The following is a 21,544-nucleotide window of genomic DNA, read 5'->3' as shown; positions in this document are numbered from 1 at the left end:
CAAACACACCTGTAGTAGTATATATACCCCAATAGATCAAGGAGACTCCTCAGTGAGTCCTCCTGTTGTATCCTCACAACTAACTTGTTGAAGCCTAAAGGGTAACCACTCCCTCATCATCCTCTCTATAGCTTGTCTGAGTTGTGTGCCGGAGTAACAAACTCTTGGTTGTTATATACATACCTAAAGTCCAATGTGAGTAACTAAAGAATAGGAAGCATTGGACTCTGCAGTACTGTCCGAAGTTTTGTAAACAAAGGTAAAAAAAGCAGCCACAAAGGCGGAATAATAGAGAACACAATCAATACTGAATGATAGAGGATTAGATAGAGAAAGGAATGAAAATATGTAGGTAGCACAAAGGTGCAGAATCACCAAAATGTTAGTTTTGGTAGACATTTATTTGGGTGTTTGGGTGTTTGGTATCATTTTGCCGGGGGGCATTTTGTATTTTTGTTTTGGTGTCACGTTCTCATGGGTATTAGTGTGTACATGTCAGTTGTGGTGTGTGATTTTTGAGTTTCAAATTTTAAGCTACGCTTTAATTTTTGCTTATTATTATTCAAGTTTTTCGTTTTTGATTCATTATCTTTCAGTTACCATGTTTTCCTTCCCTATCACCTCTTTTGCTCTTGCTCTAGAGATCCCTATGGGGATTTTGTTACTTTTTATCCATAAGCTATGCTGTTTATTGGATCACCATGGGTGCCGCTTTACCTTCGGCACCTGATGACGTTTGATTTTATCTTCGATTTTATATATATATATTTTCTTTGCAAATATTTTCTTCTTTTTCTTTTACCCAGTAAGCATCATTGCTGAGTCATTTTTAAGCTTATTATGGGCTGTATGTAGCTTGGCAATGTCTATTTTCTGTAGTTTTTATTTTATTTTATTTGTATTTTATTTTAGGTTAATGTGATTTGGGTTTAACTGAGTCTTGAAGTTCTTGTGTTGGTGTGATTTAGTAGCTTTTGACGTTTTTAGGTTGATTTAGTGAAATTTGTCTTGGTGGTATTTCTTACTGGGTTGAGTGTTATTATAAATCTATTTAGTATAGTAAGTAATATGCTAAAATATTATAACTTTATATTACAACATTTAAACTAATATACTAAATTTTTATCAGGTTATCTGTTGGTTGAAACCATTGGCAACATTTCTTGTTACTGGTGCAAATCAAAGATTTTCCTGCAGAAATAATTTGGGATAGCAGATGAGAAGCAAAGGGATCAATACTGGTATAAAATGATTCATTGAATTTATGTTTTCTACACAATAACTTATATTTTTGGTAGATATTATCAGTCATTAGTTCTTACCATTGACGTATTTTGCAAACATTGAAGGTAAAAATAAAATCAGAGAAACCAGGAGTCAAAGGAACATAACATTCAGTACAAATCAGAGATATTATCCTATGGGTAATGGTATGTCAGAGTATATTCTAACAGTTAATACTGAGACGGGGATTGTTAATAGATTTTTAAAGGCTTGATCCACCAAGATTATGAATCAAGCCGACAAAGGGCCTCAGCTAGTTTTAACAAGAACTAGTACTGCTATTTATAATGCTCATAACTGATGACATGTATCAAGTTACTCTTTGGGCAATTTATGTGACACTGTGGCACTGTGCACTAAATTGGTGAGATAACTTTCTATACAGCCAAGTACTTGCAGACCAGCAACATTTTTTGTGATGACACAGAAAAAGTGTTTTACACATAGTCAATCAACGTCTGGCAGGTGTGGACAGACCTAGCAGAAGTTTTTCTTGATGTTGCAAAAAAAGAGAAAATTGTGCTTGAAAGCTACCCATTTTGGGGTGGCTTTACAGTCTGGCCAGCCTTTGTGCCAAAAAACTCATATCATCAAGTTTTACCTTACTTTAATGATGCAAAAACAATCAGAACTTCTGTTACAAGATTCTTGGCTATTCCAAATTTGGAGTAGAATAATATGCATGTGATGGAGGAGACCCAAAAACTAGTCCTCCAACCAGAATTGGGCAGCATCAAGTACAAAACAGGCAAACAAAGCTGATTACAGAGTAAACCAAGCTCTGACTAATTTATTCCAAGTTTTCTCTTCTGGATTTGGTATACTAGTATACAAAATAATGTGAATAATATCAATTTCTAGGTTTCCGAAATATTGGTAGCTAATACCTGATAAAAAGCTCAAAACACCTCTTTCATTTTATTCAACAACAAATCCCCATTATTTGTTATGTCCTAACATCAGATGTACTGTCACTACTACACACACATATTATTTTGATCTAATTACTCACTTGCCTCATAACGGAAAATTGTATCACAAAGGAGCTGAATTTCAATGGGATAAACCCAGACAAGAAGCATTTGATGCTCTGAAGCATGCAGTATCCTTTGCACCAACACTTTATTAAGAACAAAGCTTAAAGGAAGTGTCTAACCACTTGCTGAGAGCTATCAGGGACTGGAAACTAGAGTCCAATGTGAGTAACTTGATTATTAGAGAGTATGACAGGTATACAGTACCTAGAGTCTAATGTGAGTAACTAGTGAATAGGAAGCATTAGACTCTGCAGTACTGTCCGAAGTTTTGTAAACAAAGGTAAACAAATTAGCCATAAAGGCAAAATAATAGAGAACACAATCAATACTGAATGGTAGAGGAATAGATAGAGAAAGAAATGAAAATATAGAGGTAGCACAAAGGTGCAGAATCACCAAAACTAACATAGTCTGTGCTGTACAACCAGACACAGCACTAAGATACAGTGTTATTGTTGTATTATGATCATGATTATCATGGCTTGCGGTGCTGTGGCTGTGCTTCTACATTTCACTCACAGTTTGAATGCCACAGGATGTTGCCGGTCACGTACAAATGACAAATACACTATACACGAGGGGTGGCAGTCGCAGTGGAGCTTATGCAACCAAGTCTGGCCATATGATTGTGTTGTCAAAAACGCCAGCAAATGCATAATATATCAACCATGGTTGGTGCGTTGCTGAAATTTTGAGATCAACAAATTAGAGCCTGGTGTCCCACCATTTCAGGCAGTCACTCTTATCACCCAGCATACTGCAGATGGCTGCGCCCCATGCTTTTCACACCGCCATGTATGGTTGGACATTGTGGTGTACATTGTACCCAAGAGAATTGGTTGTTTTCTTCAGAAGCCAAGTTTTCATGGAGGGTGTGCTTTCCTGAAGAAATGAAAAGATCAAGCGGAATATGTCAAGAGGAACCAAGACGATAAACTGTCGAGAAGAAATCAGAAATTGGACAACAAAAAATGTATATGAACATATATGGATCCTACCAACTGTCCTGGTCGCATATTGGTAAGGCAGCACCATCACTTACTTCCCTGGCTGTGGAGAAGTTGCAGATAAAAGTTGTTGTCTTCTAAATGTTGTCTGTCCCACCCTTGCATATTGGGACAGTAGATCAGACATATCATGGATGCACTATATTTGTGATGTTATTATGTACATACTATTTGTGAACAAATGCCTATCAATGTAGTGGCACTGGGACCCCATTCGCCCTATAATTATGTGCTGATGCATAATTATGGAGGAAGGACAGGGATTTTTCCAAATTGCCTTGCACAATGTCCACTGCGAGAACCTTCCGGAATGTTCGCACTAAGCGGGAGGTGATGAGGCTTTCTGGGAGTCCGCCTGCAAATATTCCTGCAAATATGCAAATATATGGACAACAATCAGACCTGTTGTCTTGCTCTTCAAAATTTGACTGAAATTGTGTTACTGTTGCCATTGAAACAATGATATCACCAGGGCACTTACCTTCAAGATATGGCAAAACCTGGAAGTGGGAGCATCAGGAGTTGTATTCTTGATAACAGTCAACACATATTTCTCCACTTGCTAAGAAAAAATGTCAGGGCAAAATTGACACATGGGAATGCCACATACCACAATGTCCTTCTTTGTTAAGAACTTTAAGCTATTGAATCCTACGATAGTGCGATTCTCTACATCAACAATCATCAGCACCCAGTGAGTGTTACTCTTATTGCATGGAAATAACAAGTATTGATGTTGATTCTTCGCCTGTGAAAATTTAACATTTAGCTCCGAATATAGTCCTAAAAAAGATGTCAATGTGCACATCAAGAGGGCACCTTGCAGTAGATGATGGTGATGTGAATATGACCATGTCATATGGCGTGAACATGTAAGTATTTGGGACGCTGTTATGCACCAAAGTTGATTGGTAGCATGGACAGGTGTCAATAACAAAGTGAATATTCAAAAAGACTTGCCTTTGCGCCACACAGGCACAATGCCACGTGGAATAGTAATTAATATTGCCTTTTTTGAACTTGTGGCTGATCAGCATCACCTCTATTAGGCAATCCAGTCACGCTCACCTTTGCTTTTCCATTCGGTACTTTCCGCATTTCGGCATTTCGGCAAATTTTTGCGTCGCCACTGGCTACACATTGCATTGCACCCCCGCTTTTGTCGTTTCCTTCACTTCCCTTCCTTTGCCTAGCCCCACCATGGGCCCCTTCCTCTCCTTTGTATTCTCACCTGATGGTCGTTTCTGGATCCCCATTCTAATCCACTTTTCCGTCACCTCCACCCTCCTCCTCCTCATCTTATTTGCACCCCCACCATTTTTGATGTCACCACTTCCTATCCGCTTCCGTCGCCGATCCGTTGACTACCACGTGCCACTGCTGATATCAGCAAAGCCCCGGTGGCCGGTTCAAATAGGGCAACAGGTCCATTTTTATGACATCGATCTACCATCATATACTATCAAAACATCGGTCGCTTGTCTTGCCTGGTTGGAGCGTGGGTGGGTAGTTTTTGAGCTGGAGAAGGTTCATCCCCTTGCATCGCCCATGTTCATCGCTGTTCCATTCACTTGGGTACACTTATCTTTTGTCCATCGTCTTCGCTACAGCTACACCTACCATACGCTGCCTGGGACTCACTTGTTCCAAATTGGAACTACTCCTCTCCCTCCCTTGTTTGATCAGGTGGTCCAACACAACCAGTCCATTGGTAAGGCTATAGAACCATTAGATTTGGACTAGGTGGTGGACTGGTGGCTCCAGTTTCTTTTTTTCAGCAGAACATTCATTTACAGTGCAATTATTTTTGATTTTGAATCATTTTTATGGACACATATTTTTTTAGAATGTCTAACTGACAATAAAGGAACTGTGTTGATACTGATAGTGTTTTGCCTTGCCCTTTTTTTACTACATCTTCCCATGACATCATGATTTTCCTGCTCTCTTTTTGCTATTGGACTTTACTTTATGGCTTTACAAACCTGTGACATTACTTACACAGTATTCATTGTTCTATCCCTTTCTCTTCCTTTTTTTGACAATCTTATCCTGTACTACCTACACAGGATTTGTCAGCGTACATTCCTTCCTTCATGTTCTTTCTCATTCTTTTTGCACAGCTATACTGTGCATAGCCTACTTTTCTTTTACTATATAAACCCCTGTATTCTACCTTGTAAAAGAACAAGAACTCGATTCCAGACTTCTTCTCTAATTTCAAGTTCACTACTCTGCTGCTTGTGATCCAGTGTGGTCACAACACTTCCCACTGCTACTACTGTTAACTGCTGTCATTGTCACTTCCCACTTTTGAAGTCATTGTCATCCCTTATCACTGGGAACCTCATCACCTTGTCATCTTGTCGTTCTCAAACCTACCTTGTGCTACTATTAGCAAGGTAGTGCTCATCTATACTCGTCACTAAGCCCCTATCTTTCTATATTCCAACTATCCCTCCTCCTCAAAACCCACACCCATACATCTTTGGGTTTTACTTTGAAGGATCCTTATACATACCACCTCACAAACAACCAGAGTACCCACTGTTCTAGGAGGCAAAGCCCATAAACAAGTTCCGTGGAATCTGGGAGGATTGTGTGTTAGTTTGTTTTTGTGTGTGGTTTTCTAACAGCAGTTCTCATCATCGACACCGGGTTGTCTAAGATGAGCACCCTGTAATGTACTGACCCAGCTGGGTTGTCTAGGATGGGTAGTGTCTCACCCAGCCGGGCCATCAATGATGGGCACAATAATATCACGTCTAACATGGCCTAGCTGGCACACTCCGCCAGACTCCTCTGGCCTCTTCTAGATAGTAATATCATCAGGTAATATTGCCCCACCTAAGATGAAAGGTTATTACTATATTATGTGGAGCACCTTAGTACTGCTGGCAAATGTAGATGCACTGGAGGGATAGGTTGTTCTGTTGTGGAGGTGAATAACCTCAACACATTCTCATCAACAATAAGTGCAAATACAAGGGAAGACAAAACTGTAGAAGAGGGTGAGGACAAGTAGCACTCCCCCTACAATTCTGATGATGAGAGCTTCTTTAGTAACACAAAACCCTTCAGACCAGGACATGTTAGATGTTTGTAGTGGTCAATGTATGCATTTAGGATTGAGTGAAGATGAGTTGGGATTGGGGTGGAATTGCTGGCACTGGGAGGAGTGATTGGTAACAGTTGAGCTGATGGTGACATGGGAGAATGGTGATGATAATGTATAAAAGTGCAAAAATAAGGAGTAATTTTGGATAATATATTGATAAAAGGTTGATGCTCTACTCCTATTGTTGTGGAGAAAGGTAACTGAAGGGGCGGTGAGGATTCAATCTCCCTTTCATCCTCCTGACTATCATTGCAAATAGTGTGTATAAGTGTGCAAATAGTGTGTATAAGTGTGCAAATAGTGTGTATAAGTGTGCAATTATGGTGCATGAGTGTGCAATTATTGAGAGAAAGTGTCAAAGCGGTGATGGCATTGATAGGGGAGGGTGGAGAGTGTGAGTTATTGATGTTTGATGGTAATGTAACAACCAAGAGTTTGTATACTCTGGCGCACAACTCAAACAAGCAGTAATGAAGTGAGTGGGAGTGATTACCCCTTAGATAAGACCGAGTTTGTTGTGGGTAAACAACAGAAGGACTCGTTAAGAAGTCTCCTTGATCTATTGGGGTATATATACTACTACAGACTATTTGTACATGTATACTATACAGTTGATGAATGTAGTGGCTGATGATGTCATGGAGCAACACACTGTGAGGATTGACTTATAATAGCTAGACTTGCAGTGTGATCTTACAGTGAATTTTTTTGTAAAAATATACCAATTATATCTAAGGAAAATATAAAGCAAAATATTAAAATATAATCAATAATATCATTTGCCTGTCCTTACAGCTTTGAGTCTGGAATTCATAGTAAAATCATTATACTACTGTCTCATATATTATATAGAAAATATTTACAAAATGATCATGTTTGAGGCAAGCAACATAAAGAGAATATTTTGTAGATAATATTAATAAAATTATCCAATTATTCAAGGATCCACTTTAAATTGCATTATCATTAATCCCAAGCATTTATTATAAAACATTTCAAACTCACATCTTCCTTATATTTTGCCCTTATCCACAGCATTTTTTTGAAATTATCTCTAATTATCTTCCAGCCTGTTTTCATCCTTAAACTGCAGCTTTAATTCACAATCAAAGCTGCAGTCCAATGATGAACATGTCACATGCGACATAATTCCTTGTGTGACTATTTTCCTGAAATTTGATTGAATCCTGCCAGCTGAGTTGTTCCAAATCTTATCTAAATGTTTGTTGTCATTACACCATCATCATGGTGCCTAGTGCAAATTTGCAATCTAGAAATATGAAAAAGCTTAAAATAGGAGTATACATGTGAATATATAGACAAATGACAACATATCATGGAAATCAATGATCAAGTGACTCATTAGCATGTAAGAAATGCTGCATAAGATCCATAATCAAGATTGGTGTTGCACATAATATATTTATTGTCGCTTTTTTGCTTTTTTGCATATTTTCACAGACTCAAACAGATATTTGGAGTATCAGTAAGATGAATTCAGCAAAATGGACTTAGCAAAAATCAGTCACAATAAGTGTGGATTAATATAGTAATCATTAGCTATATGCGTCATCATACCAGTATACTATCATATATACCACCAATGGTTCTACCATCACCTCAAATCTTCACATTGACTCCCTCATCCCAGCTTTGATAGTTCCCAATTACCAAACCACAAGCAGCTGTGGTAAGGTGTCCACATACACCACTGGTACCAATTATTCCCCCACCACTGAAAGCACCTAGCAAATGAATAGTGCCAACAAAGGCTTTCACACCAATGTCAACTTTTAATCCCCCTAGCACTTATTTCTAATAAATTTTTACAGGAATTTCTGTGCTACCAAAGAGTGTGCAAACAATCCAGCTTAATGACACCAGTGACAATTCATGCAGTATTGGAACAAATTGGTGGTGTACAGAAAATAGGTTTGTTTGTTTTCTACAAAGATATGATTAGAATTTAGGAATATTGGTTAGAGGTGTCACCATGGGGCTTCTACCATTGGCTGGGCCAGGAGGACGTGTTGTAGACATTTTAGGATAACCTGAGGCCAAAACCTGAGAATCTAATGATGGGCCACCAGCCAAATCTTCTTGATGGGGATATCCGGTGATTTTTTGCTTCCAGCTTTGTAAGGAGCCTATCATTGTTGATGCTGGTCAAAGTCCTGGCTTATCAGGTTGTTTTGTAAGTTGATCTTCGGATGCAGAATCAACATGTGGAGGATTTGGTGTTGGTGCAGGAGCTGTTGTGGGTTTGTGCATCAAAAGTTTTCCTGGTATGCCAGGCCGCTGTGGAACTGAAGGTGGTGGGGATGTGATTTCAGTGGCAGGCCTATCCTTCGCACCAGGTGTGGTATTTGGCGTGGAAATTAGAGCTGTATTCTCGGCCTTGATTTTCAAGGCATGTTTAACTGCCTGTTGATCGGCCTGCTGCTGCCTTAAAATCTTGTCAACTTTATATATGATCCAATTCATATCAGTTCAACCAAGGGTAGTAATTGCTTGCTCATCATTGTATCCACAACGTTTCAGGGCTCTGAGATCAGTAGAAAGGATTGTCATGAAAAGAAAAACATTGTTAACCTTCGCTGAATCAAATAACAATGGGCACAGTGAGGTGGAGACCCTGTTAATAATCATTAGATAAGAATACGAACCCTAGCTGGCCCAATACATACTCATACATATCCACTTGGGAATTACCAGAAAGCCATAGCTTGATAGGACCATAACCGCGTCGCTGCGCCGCAGCCGAAGCATCTTGAGTTCTTGTCAGCCGTACTTCACCAAAATTGAGGCCTTTGGCTACTGTCAATTTTCCAAATATTTTAACTAGGAAATTCTTGTCATTGTTGAGCCATCCGAGGGAGATGCGTGTGCGAGTGTAAGTATGCACGTGAAGGAACAAGGGTAACCTTTCCAGTATAAGGCTACGGACGTCAGTAGCAATTTTAGAGTTCTTAATTTCAGAGGTGGTCTTGTACTCTTCACAGATCGTTGCACTAAGGTGCTTGGAGCCTAGATCAATGTAGAATTCTTTGCTTTCGGATTTAAATGGGTGCTATTCTCAGGCATGGTGGACTCTTACCTTCCAATAAATCCTCCTGCGGTGCTGTGAAGATCGAGTCCCCAAAAAGTTGGTAGGCATTTGTGTCATCAGTGATAATAATTTCTCCAGGTTTTTGTAGATTGTATAAGAGTTCCCAATCATTTTTATCCCACTCTGCAACACCAACACCCTTCTCTTTTTCCGAGTTTTTACAACACGTTTGTTTCATGCCTAGCAAGGTAGGAGAAAATCTCATTTGATTGTAGGTTAGTTGCGAAATCAGATGACAATTAACAGCGAGATTGCAAAGTTTGACCAGATAGCTGAAGGAAGTTATTGAAAATTCAAATAACACGCACAGAAGGATACGTACTTGTCACATCCATCTGCAAGCCTGTAGAATTCACAAGGGTCCATGATAAGGATATTAGCAATTTCTTTTATGGAAGGCTCATGCTTAGTTCCTAGCCTAATATTGTCCTGATTTTATTCCAGGTTTATACAGAGAGGTCAGAATAAAAGGTGCATGTATTGATTTAGTATCTACATTTTGTTTACTGACATCTAGAAACAAGCAGATTCTATGGTGGATTGAAGAAATTCCTGGTGTTACATTTTCAGGCATTATTTCTGAGTTTTTTTGCAGTACTTTGTAGCTCTCATTTCACATTTTGTAGTGATACCTACATGTTTTTATAGCTTACAGATAATTCAATATTTTTGTTGTTTTTTTAATGTTATTTTGAGTGGTTGAAGATCCAACCGGAATTTTACAGATAACACCAAATATCTGGATGTTTTAAATTTCCAATTTTTCTCTTTTTTCAAAAATGTGGTTTGTCCAATTTCTACAAGACAAATCTTAAAATACTTTGAGATTTAGGCTTATTCAAATGTTTCTAATCTTTGATGATTTTTACAGATAATTTCATCAATTTCTATATATTTCAAGGTATTTCTAAATATTTACATTTGTGACTTTTCATTGGGCACCATGATGATGGTGTAATGACAACAAACATTTAGATAAGATTTGGAACAACTCAGCTGGCAGGATTCAATCAAATTTCAGGAAAATAGTCACACAAGGAATTATGTCACATGTGACATGTTCATCATTGGACTGCAGCTTTGATTGTGAGTACAGGATAAGGCCATCAAAACAAGGAAAAGAAAGAGATAGAACAACAAATGCTGTGTAAATAATGTCACAGGTTTGTACAGCCATAAAATAAAGTGTAATAGCAGAAAGAGAGCAAGAAAATCATAATGACATGGGAAGATGCAGTAAAAAAAAGGGTAAAGCAAAAACAATATCAGTATCAACACAGTTGATACTTTCTAGTAAATAGTTTTTATCATTGACAGTGCAGTAGCTGACACAGCAAGCATAGCCAACTTTTGTCACACCCAAAATCAATGAAAAAGTCTGAAAGTAGTTAAAATGTTTAATTGCATTTTGGACCTACAAGACTTCATCAGAATAATGTATTTTTGTTAACATATTTCTACATATTCACACAAAAATATAGTATTTATGGGAATATGTCAACAAAAAGACATCATTTTGTAGGTCCAAAATGCAATCAAATATTTCAGCTACTTTCAGACTTTTCCATCAATTATGAGTATGACAAAAGTTGGTTATGTTTGCTGTGTGATGGTGTCATAGGGTGCAGCCCTTGTAACTAGCTCCACTGCATGCATATGAGAGAAATATAATGAACAATAAAAAGAAGCTGCACAGTGTAAGAGCATAAAAGTCTAAGTGAAGTTTGATTCAAAAGGAAAGTGTCACATGGCACAAAGAGAAAGAAGGTTGAATTAGAGACTGGAAGTTTAAGAGTCCAAAAATTATGTATTATAACAAAATCTTGATAAATATCTTGATTATTCTCATTGTGATGTATGTCATGCAGATTGGTCAAACTTATCGTGAATCATTTTTCTCCCCAAATTCACGATATATTTTGCTGCTGTGTATCATAAACAAATTATACAGTGACTCCAAAAACTGTTGCAATATTTGGCCTAAACATGGTGTGCGAAGCACACCACTAACAGGCATGGGAATGTTGCTTGACTTTGGTGGGGTTGACAAAAGTACTTGGTCTTGGCTACAAAATGGTTTCTAGGTTATGTGATTTGGCCCAGTGGTTGTGGAGATATGTCCATTTCAAAACAGCAATACTATTGAAACAAATTTTTCACTTTTGGTATCAAAGGAGATATCTAGGGAATATCAGTACTTGGTATAGCCTATTTTTGCCTTGAGCACTACTTGAATCCTTCTAGGTATGCTTTCAATTAAGTTGCAACACTCTGCAACTGCTATCTTCTCCCACTCTACTTGAATCCTTTCCCACAACTCCTCCATCCCATTAGGAGGGTGTTCATACTCTGCAAGCCTCCTCTTGAGACAACCCCACCTATATTTAATATAATTAAGGTTAGGAGACTGTGCAGGCTGACAAAACCGGATAAACCCAGTCTCTGCCAAAGCAGCCATTGTTCTCCATGGAGCATAGCCACCACTCCATGGAGTAACCATTGTTCTCCTAGGAGTCATTATACTGTAGCGAGTAGCACCTCCAACTATAAGTAGTAGGGGGTTTAGTATAGGAATACCTCAGTCGTTTCTATAGCCTCTCGGGCAGCGGCTGAGGTATGTTATATTACATTTATTAGAGATCACCTTAAACTAACATCTATTGTAGTTTCACATAGGTAGATAATAAAGTCGTTTCTATAGGGCAGCGGCTGAGTTTCACTTAGTTTTATTACAGGCCACACCATAGTTCTAAATCCTTGATCATATAGCCACTCCTTGACCTTTTTGCAGGTATGCTTGGGGTCATTGTCTTGCTGAAAGATGATGTCAGGAGGATTGAAACCATAATACTGTAGGGTGTTTAGCAGCTCATCCTTCAAAATCTGAAAGTAAAGGTCCCCATAATAAAACTAAGTGAAACTCAGCCGCTGCCCAAGAGGCTATAGAAACGACTGAGGTATTTCTATGCTAAACCCCTTACTACTTATAGTCAGAGGTGCTACTCGCTACAGTATAATGACTCCTAGGAGAACAATGGTGACTCCATAGAGTGGTGGCTATGCTCCATGGAGAACAATGGCTGCTTTGGCAGAGACCGGGTTTATCCGGTTTTGTCACTCCCACTTAAGTGCAAGTGTAGTCCCATAGGGGCTTTGTGGTGAGTATAGACGAGCACTACCTTGCTAATCGTAGCACAAGGTAGGTTTGAGAACGACAAGATGATGAGGTTGCCAGTGATAGCAGGCTCCTGACGCACAAACTGTAGTGCTCAGAAGGACTCTAATCAAAAGGAATGACAATGACTTCAAAAGTGGGAAGTGACAATGACAGCAGTTGACAGTGGTAGCAGTGGGAAGTGTTGTGACCACACTGGATCACAAGCAGCAGAGTAGTGAACTTGAATTTAGAGAAGAAGTCTGGAATTAAGTTCTTGTTTTTTTTACAAGATAAAATACAGGGGTTTATATAGTAAAAGAAAAGTAGGCTATGCACAGTATAGCTGTGCAAAAAGAATGAGAAAGAACATGAAGGAAGGAATGTATGCTGACGAATCCTGTGTAGGTAGTACAGGATAAGATTGTCAAAAAAAGGAAAAGAAAGGGATAGAACAATGAATGCTGTGAGTAATGTCACAGGTTTGTACAGCCATAAAGTAAAGTCCAATAGCAAAAAGAGAGCAGGAAAATCATGATGTCATGGGAAGATGCAGTAAAAAAAGGGCAAGGCAAAACACTATCAGTATCAACACAGTTCCTTTATTGTCAGTCAGGCATTCTAAAAAAATATGTGTCCATAAAATGATTCAAAAATCAAAAAATAATCGCACTGTAAATAAATGTTCTGCTGAAAAAAAAGAAACTGGAGCCACCGGTCCACCACCTAGTCCAAATCTAATGGTTCTATAGCTTTACCAATGGACTGGTTGTGTTGGACCACCTGATCAAACAAGGGAGGGAGAGGAGTAGTTCCAATTTGGAACAAGTGAGTCCCAGGCAGCGTATGGTAGGTGTAGCTGTAGCGAAGACGATGGACAAAAGATAAGTGTACCCAAGTGAATGGAACAGCGATGAACATGGGCGATGCAAGGGGATGAACCTTCTCCAGCTCAAAAACTACCCACCCACGCTCCAACCAGGCAAGACGAGCGACCGATGTTCTGATAGTATATGATGGTAGATCGATGTCATAAAGATGGACCTGTTGCCCTATTTGTACCGGCCGCCGGGGCTTTGCTGATATTAGCAGTGGCACGTGGTAGTCAACAGATCGGCGTCGGAAGCGGATAGGAAGTGGTGACATCAGAAATGGTGGGGGTGCAAATAAGATGAGGAGGAGGAGGGTGGAGGTGACAAAAAGGTGGATTAGAATGGGGATCCAGAAATGACCATCAGGTGAGAATACAAAGGAGAGGAAGGGGCCCATGGTGGGGCTAGGCAAAGGAAGGGGAGTAAGGGAAACGACAAAAGCGAAGGCGCAATGCAATGTGTAGCCAGTGGCGACGCAAAAATTTGCCGAAATGCCGAAATGCCGAAAGTACCGAATGGAAAAGCAAAGGTGAGCGTGACTGGATTGCCTAATAGAGGTGATGCTGATCAGCCACAAGTTTGAAAAAGGCAATATTAATTACTATTCCACGTGGCATTGTGCCTGTGTGGCGCAAAGGCGAGTCTTTTTGAATATTCGCTTTGTTATTGACACCTGTCCATGCTACCAATCAACTTTGGTGCATGACACCGCATCCTCCAGGGTAAGTTTTCTATTTATTCTTTACTTATTCTTCACTGACTGATACATTCCCTAACAGGTATACACTGATTAACTAAGTCATGTCAAGAGGGGATGTTTGGAATGTACACACCAAGATGTCCACTAAGATAGTAGCCGGATTGAAGGGTCTCACAAAGGGTGAAATGCAATCATGAGGGCATTTGCAAGTGGGCTTGAGGTTTTCACAGCACTGGGGCATGCTCCGTTGTAATGTACGTGTTGCCCACAGTAGCTCAAGCCCCACTCCATTTATTGTATTTACATATGCTCCTATCACATTTATTTGGTCAACTGCATCACCAATCTGTGGAATGCACTGATTTTAAAAGAAAAAAAATTACCTGGACATCAGCCACTTCTGCCCAAGCCTATACTTCAAGTTCCCAACAGTGGTGAGGACTTTGGTGTTGTTCACTCAAAAAATGCAGCAACTTTTAAAGGGCTTTTTCCCATAAAGATTGAAGTTGCTGAAGAAGATGGTGATGTTAAAGCAGGCCCTCAAGGCCCTCAAGATATCCTTGAGCTTGCACTCGAGCGGGACATTGAATCCCCTGTCATCCTGCAAGGCATGGAAATTGATGCTGCCTTCCTGCTCATCCCACTTGATTACTCAGTGCCCTCGATGACCTCAGCACAAACATTAAAACGCAAGCTTCCTGAGGAGCCCCCGACAAACTTTATTGACCCAGCCAATTTGAAGACCATAGATCCGCCACTGAAGAATTTCCACTTGCTACAAGCACCAGCGGACCATAGCAACCAGATACCACAAGTAAAGCTCACTTTTTCTGTTTGCTGGTATCTATACTAATGTATTCTTGAAGTCTAATGTCTCTGTCAGGACCAAATTAGTCCTTGAGGCTTTGCGCAAGCTTCTCCCACCTCCAAATATTTATGGCCTCTCAAAATATTAATGTCTCTTTAGCATAGGCACTGGTATAGATGTGCACTCACTGAAAATCACTTCCAAGGCCGAGTTCATTCTTTTTATGGATATGAGGATTGAATTAAAATGGGTTTTATGTGGGATGACTGCACACAAATAAGTGATTGCAATAAGAGCATACAATGAACGCCTACTACATATCAAACAGCCCTTGCCTGTTGTCCTGAAGAATCCAAGGGCCTTATTAGTTAAGTTAGGTGATATTGAGTAAAAGATTATTGAGCATGTTAAGATGGGAAACTATAAATGTGAGTCCAGAAACACTGTGCCACTCTTGCTCTCGTTAAAACTGAAAATCACATAACTGGTATGGGCAAGAATGTAAGCTTTTATGGTTGTTCTTGTTGTTACTTGCTAAAATATAACAGGGGAAAACACAAAAAATACCAACATGTAGTTGGTGTCGTATAATCAAATATCCCGGCTCTGAGGGCTTCTCTGGAAACCACAAAAAAAGCTGCTGTTCGGATGGTGTCCCAGTCAAAGCACCAAAAGGCTACAATAATGTGACGTCTCCCTGGCCACAATTGGTGGGTATTTTTACGGATGGGTTCCATTTCCACCCCATAGTTTTCTTCTCAACGGTTTGCGAAGTATACAAGCAAATTATTGTACTTCACAACAATGGAGAGGAGCTTGCAATGGAATATCAAGCCCTTTCTATTATGCTGGACCAATGTTTTGCAAAAAATGAAGATGGAACTGTTTTTGCTGGCCCCAAAGGCACAGCTCTCTTTCATTTTCATGACTTCTTGACCCTTAGTCCACCCATGCCAGAATTCATTGTGTCACACAATGAGGAGAAGTATCTTCGAGTTGATTGCTTGGCTGAACACTTGTTGGTGTGAGTCCTCATTTTTGTTTTTATGCTTTTTGGTTCTGTGGAAATGTTTGCTACATTTCTATAATGCATTCATGTACATGTATTGGTAGTTGCTTTTATGATTACCTAACTACCTACTTCTTCTTTTCTGTGAGCCTCTGGTTAGAACCTCTGATTAGAATAAAATAAACTGTGTATATCAGTGTGATTTCTCATTTTTGAACACTTACTGGGTACTTTGAGAAAATTTGGCCAGATTGCAAACTTTTAAACTTGATGAAAAAAATGTCACAATCAGTCACATGATGACAGGTTGAAAATTGGTCAGCAACTTTGCCATACACAAGCTTTTAGTGACTAAATCAATCTGATTGATTTTTGATTTTGATTTACGAAGACCAATTGATCATGTGAGTTGACCAATTGATTTTACCCCACGTTCCAAGTGAGTTATTGCAGCAAATTTTCACTAAATCCCCAGGTCTCCAGGCCTGGCTTGAAAATTTCACAAAATTCACACAAAAGTAAGCAAAATCAAGCAAGCAACTCTGTATTCTTTTACTAATCATGTATTTATGCAATGGCGAGACAATAACACAAGCAAAAAGGCAACTAAAAACCAATAACACCCTACCCACACACCAACAAACAAAACAAAAGGAATCAAGAAAAAACAGATTGGGGAAGTATAGGAGAGACAAAAAGGCAATAGGGAGGCATAGTAGAGCACAAAAGGGGAAAAAATGGGGGCATGGAGATGAGAAACAAGGGGTGCATAGGCATGGGGGCCATAGATATGAATACAACAAAAGAGCACAAAAAAAAGCGTAGCGTGTATGTATGTAGAGCAAAATAATTAGTCATTATTGGCCTCACCATCAGATGCACTGCAAAAGCAGTCAACGCAAAGATAAGAGTTTCCCCGTCGAGTTGGACGATGGCTTCTGGCATTGGTGGGCTGAGAGTGTACCCATTGTACGGCTTGAAGAGAAAAACACTGTTGGGTCCAGTCTTGAGACATTTGACAAACATAGCAGCAAAAGCATGATACTCTATTGTTCGGTCAGAAGAGCTGTCATCACCCCAAATGATTGTCTCCTGGTACATTTCTTGCAATGCTGATAGGAACATAATGGGATAAAAGAATGAGCCATGAGAGAAGACTCCTTGGGGCTGAGGCCAAGGTGGGTGTTTATTTGGAGGGAAACCACTACTTACCTTAATTTTGATGCCATCTGAGCAAAAGGCCTTCTTGTGGTTGCCTTGGGATCCAGTTCCCCCAGGGTACCTGGTCACTCGGCAGTGCAAGCAGGTCTGCGTCTTTCACTAAAAAGCCATAATAAGTACATGTAGTGTGGTTCTTTAGTGCATTGCATAGCATGAATGGCATACCTGCTTGGTGAGGTCTGTATATCCTTTCTTGGGCTTGGCCACAGCTATTGCATGACAGTGTTTCTGCCAGAAATCCTCATTACCTTTTGCAGCTAATAAAGTTGTTAGTTTAGTATCTAGTACAGAATGAAGAACCTTTACGTACACTTAAAGTTCTCTGTTGTGATCCTCTGCACTACCTTAGCTTCAATCTCCCTGAGCTTGTCAAACAGAGCACGAGGATTTTTCTTGATGAAGTTAGCTCCCATCTTCTCAAGCTGCACATTATACTCATTGGTGGCTTCCACCCACTTTCTTAACATCATGGTGTGAGAAACCATTGTAGTTCAAGCCACATATTCATGAAGGTGAAAAATTCAGCTCCTGGAGAAATATCCAGGGATTGGATATCCATTCCGGTTGCTATTGAGAAAATTCTCTCTAAAGGAGAAAGACCAGCAAGGTTGGGTGGGGACTGGGAGAGGAACAGCAAAAGTGCTGATGTTGGTTGCAATGGAGGATGTATTTCTTTGAGCTGGACCAAGCACCTGCTTGGCTTTGTCCTTGCTTAGCCCTTTAAATCCACTCTGGACATTCTGTCGCAGCTCACCAAAAAGTCAAGGGAGGTGACTAGTTTGGAAGGGACAGTAATGGAGCTGGTATTTGTTGACGCCCCCAGGCCATTGGAGAAGGTGGTTGCATCACTGGGAGGCGTGGTGGTTGCGTCACTGTTGATAAAGGGGGCAGTTGTACTCGGAATATTAATGGGGGTTATGCACATGGGGGTTGTAGGGCCAACACCTCAAGCCTTCTTGTGTACAGGCTCAGTAAGCACATTGTTGCCGTCCGAGTGAGTACTCAAATCAATTATTGCCTTGCATTTGATAATAAGAGGCTGACTTGAAGAAAAGGCCGCTTGATGAGGCACTGAGAGAAGTGATAGACTGATGTTGAGGTCTTTGAGTATTGCTTCTGGCTCAACTTTGGCCTCAGCTGCAATTTCAAGGTTTTCAATAGGGTCCAGGCTATTGTCTTCAACCTTTGTTTCTTCCAAGAGTCTGTTGAAAGTCATTGAGTCCTCAGACCTGATAAGTCCAAATATTTTGTTACTCTAGATGATGAAATAGGTAGGCTTGAGGTTGAGCTCATTCTTTGAATTAGTAGACAGAGCTGATTCAACAAGCTTGTTTCATGCTTTTGCTATGCGGTTGACGAGATGAGTTTGGTGCAACCCGTAAGTTGATGCTAAGAATGGTGATGTGTCCGGGTCCTTGGAATTGTAGACTACTAGGATGTTCTTACAAATAACAAAATCATTTGCAAAGGTTACAAATATTTCAATGCTACTTGGAAACGAGCACATCAAGCTGTTTCAGCCCTTGTGACTCCCTTCTATTTGGCTTCTATCTGAGCGGATGTCTTGTCACTTGCGTTCAAGGCACCCTTTCTTGATGTGCTTGAGCTGATAGATGTGAACCTTGACCAAGTTATAGTTAGACAGCATGAGGGGAGTGAAAGTAAGAGAAAAAATGTATCATTGGGCTCGCAGCTGACCAAACTCTGCCTTTTTGGGTGTATTTCTCAACTACTGCTTGTAATAATACTTTGCTGGTTGATTTTCACTTCTTTTTGTCTTGTATATTGCATCACTGATTTCCCTGGCCACTATTGTACGGAATGGATTCTTCGTGCCATTAATATTATAGTGGCAAGATAGCTGTTATCTGTAGTTAATATCTGTATTTTTTGAGAATAGAATGAATCAACATACTGCATAATCAGATGACAAATATCTAGGCTGAGCTGTGCATCTGGCATTATCTTGACAATAGCGCTCCATGCATGATAGCAATTGCCTGCATTTACCATTTCAGGTAGTGTAACACAAAGCCTTGCATAGTGAGACTTGAGGCCCTGAAATACTTCCTTAATCTCAGCATTTGATTGACTCTGGCAAAGTCTCTGGTATGGTGGTTATAATGAGAAATATATAACTCAGAAAAGTGAGTGCTCACCCATGCAATGATCTCATTTTTCTCATTCACTACACTCATATACAAACACCTATTGATATCATCAGCATCAAAAACTATATTAGCAAACTGTGTGATTCCCATCAAGATCTGTGATTAGCTCCCCAGAAATCACATTGTCCCCATAATCCTTGCTTGGCTTTGAAAAAAAAAAAAAAAAAAAAAAAAACCCTGTAGGGGACTACATGCTAGTAATGTTACACGTGTATAAAGTCTCTGGTAACTGGTAAGATATTCCATCATACATTGATGGCAGTGAAGCAGATAGAGTTCTGATGTTCCAGATAACAAGATTTTAGCCAGAATATTAAAGATATATTAACAGGTGAGAGAGTTACTTATGCTTAATGTTTTTGGCTAGTCCTGATGAAGTGTTTGTAGGCCATAACTCAATGATCAACTCGAAGAGATCACACATAACAGCACACTATTTGAAAAAGATAGGAACATTGGCTAAAGCAGGATACATGGTGAGTCTATGAGTTTATTGTTGACTAGAAAAAGCATACATGGTAACTCCCAAAACACCCACTTGTCCCAGAACATATAGTTAGTTGTAGCATGACAATAATCACCACCAGCTCCACCATCACCATCTTGACAAGCTCGGCATTGTAGCTGGTATCCCAGGGCCTATTCTTCTGACATCAAACCATGAACATCCCTAGGACCCTTCATGGTCCATCCTTTCCACAGCACGTTCCCTGACTGACATTTAGGTCATTTTTTAGGTCCGCATAGAAGGGGTGGACAATGTTAAGCGGTTTTAGGTAAGTTGTTATTAGTTAGTAATAGGATCACATTAATGCTTTTCAAGGTGAAGATATGTTGGCGGGACAAAACAGGGTCCAAGTATGAGTACACTGTTTAATAGACTTGGGGGGTACACTAATTTCTTATTACTTGCATGTTTGCTCATTTTTGAGTAAATGTGGTTTATATATTCCACAATGCTTGCCTCCCATGCCAACTAAGCTTTTGTGTGGTGTTTGGCTCCCCATAGTGTTCCATCCAGGTGGAAACATGCTTTCCAATCTATTACAGGTAAGTTCGTATTTGTAGTCTCTCAGTATGTTACTTATATTCTTATCCCACTCAGTTTCAAAGTTTGTACACTCTTTTCCAGACAGGCTATTCTTGAGAATTGCTTTAACAACTCCAGGCTCAAAGACTGTCATCTTTTAAGAACAAATGGGCGCTGTTTTTAGTGAAGGAAAGGATAGGAGGCTTACATGTAAGCTCCTCCTTTTTTATTGCTTTATGGCTTACACTTTTTTGAATCATTTCACACTATTCAGAACTCAATGATGTGGTGTCTTGCCAGTGAAACATGGACATTAGATAGTATAAACACGCTAGTAATACAGTACACAGGTGCTTTGTATGTTACTTGCCCCAAAATACAAGAAGTGTGATCAAAGACAAAAGAGAAATGGAAGTGAGTTTGAGTAGTAAAATAGTAGATTGTTGGGTTAGGAAGAAGACTAGACCATGTTTAGCATGCAATACAGCAAAGTAACTCACCGCTCTTGTATGAAGTGGAAATGCGCGCCTAACAGCCGTCTCCCATTGAGCCCAGGCCCGTGCCATATTATATTATATATTGTACATGACACGGAGACCAGCCACATAAATAGAATCTTGTCGAGCAAGCTGGGGGAAATATGACTTCCTTGTCAATTATATAATGGCAGATGTTGGGCCCAGGATGACTTGATAAATTAATCACCAGAATAGTACATTAGCATCCTGTCATATCAACCCATACATTATAATTTCTTCCTTAGGTGGTTAGTGGTTTGAGCCAGTATGATGCAAGTGGTTGTGCATGCTCCTTAGGGTCATTGTCATCAAACAAATCTATATCACCTCTTGTTGCCCAGAAACAGCCGTTTCAGCAATGAAACAGTCAACTTCAAAATTTAGTTTAAAGAAGTGTGACAGCAAATTGGTGGTTGGCTTGTATTTGTAGTGGAGAAGGTATCGTCCTGAGTTTTCTTCACTTTTTATAAAATGTACATGAGGGGGGTACATCTGTGCCATACGGG

The 21,544-nt window shown here is 39.7% G+C and overlaps 4 protein-coding genes across 4 annotated transcripts; 1 reads left to right on the top strand and 3 right to left on the bottom strand.

Annotated features, from left to right (window-relative positions):
- Window positions 1–8,612: 8,612 nt before the first annotated feature.
- Window positions 8,613–10,129, bottom strand: SERLADRAFT_416062 (uncharacterized protein; the record flags this gene model as incomplete). The annotated part of the gene is made up of 7 exons (XM_007319375.1): window positions 8,613–8,900; window positions 9,039–9,081; window positions 9,113–9,473; window positions 9,544–9,735; window positions 9,878–9,898; window positions 10,067–10,085; window positions 10,118–10,129. The coding sequence occupies 7 exons, from the start codon at window positions 10,127–10,129 to the stop codon at window positions 8,613–8,615; spliced, it is 936 nt and encodes a 311-aa protein (XP_007319437.1).
- Window positions 10,130–11,746: 1,617 nt separating this feature from the next.
- SERLADRAFT_349832 (uncharacterized protein) lies at window positions 11,747–12,438 on the bottom strand (the record flags this gene model as incomplete). The annotated part of the gene is made up of 2 exons (XM_007319374.1): window positions 11,747–11,971; window positions 12,289–12,438. Coding segments are annotated over 2 exons (375 nt in total), but the record flags the coding sequence as incomplete, so codon positions are not given.
- A 1,944-nt stretch (window positions 12,439–14,382) lies between these two features.
- SERLADRAFT_408976 (uncharacterized protein) lies at window positions 14,383–15,237 on the top strand (the record flags this gene model as incomplete). The annotated part of the gene is made up of 4 exons (XM_007319373.1): window positions 14,383–14,406; window positions 14,512–14,535; window positions 14,676–15,095; window positions 15,148–15,237. The coding sequence occupies 4 exons, from the start codon at window positions 14,383–14,385 to the stop codon at window positions 15,235–15,237; spliced, it is 558 nt and encodes a 185-aa protein (XP_007319435.1).
- Window positions 15,238–17,311: 2,074 nt separating this feature from the next.
- On the bottom strand, window positions 17,312–17,804 carry SERLADRAFT_408975 (uncharacterized protein; the record flags this gene model as incomplete). Its single annotated transcript, XM_007319372.1, has 3 exons — window positions 17,312–17,380; window positions 17,485–17,576; window positions 17,630–17,804. The coding sequence occupies 3 exons, from the start codon at window positions 17,802–17,804 to the stop codon at window positions 17,312–17,314; spliced, it is 336 nt and encodes a 111-aa protein (XP_007319434.1).
- Between the last annotated feature and the right edge of the window lie 3,740 nt (window positions 17,805–21,544).

The sequence above is a fragment of the Serpula lacrymans genome, assembly GCF_000218685.1.
Source record: "Serpula lacrymans var. lacrymans S7.9 unplaced genomic scaffold SERLAscaffold_8, whole genome shotgun sequence".
NCBI lineage: Eukaryota > Fungi > Basidiomycota > Agaricomycetes > Boletales > Serpulaceae > Serpula > Serpula lacrymans.
This window is presented reverse-complemented; position numbering and strand designations above follow the sequence as displayed.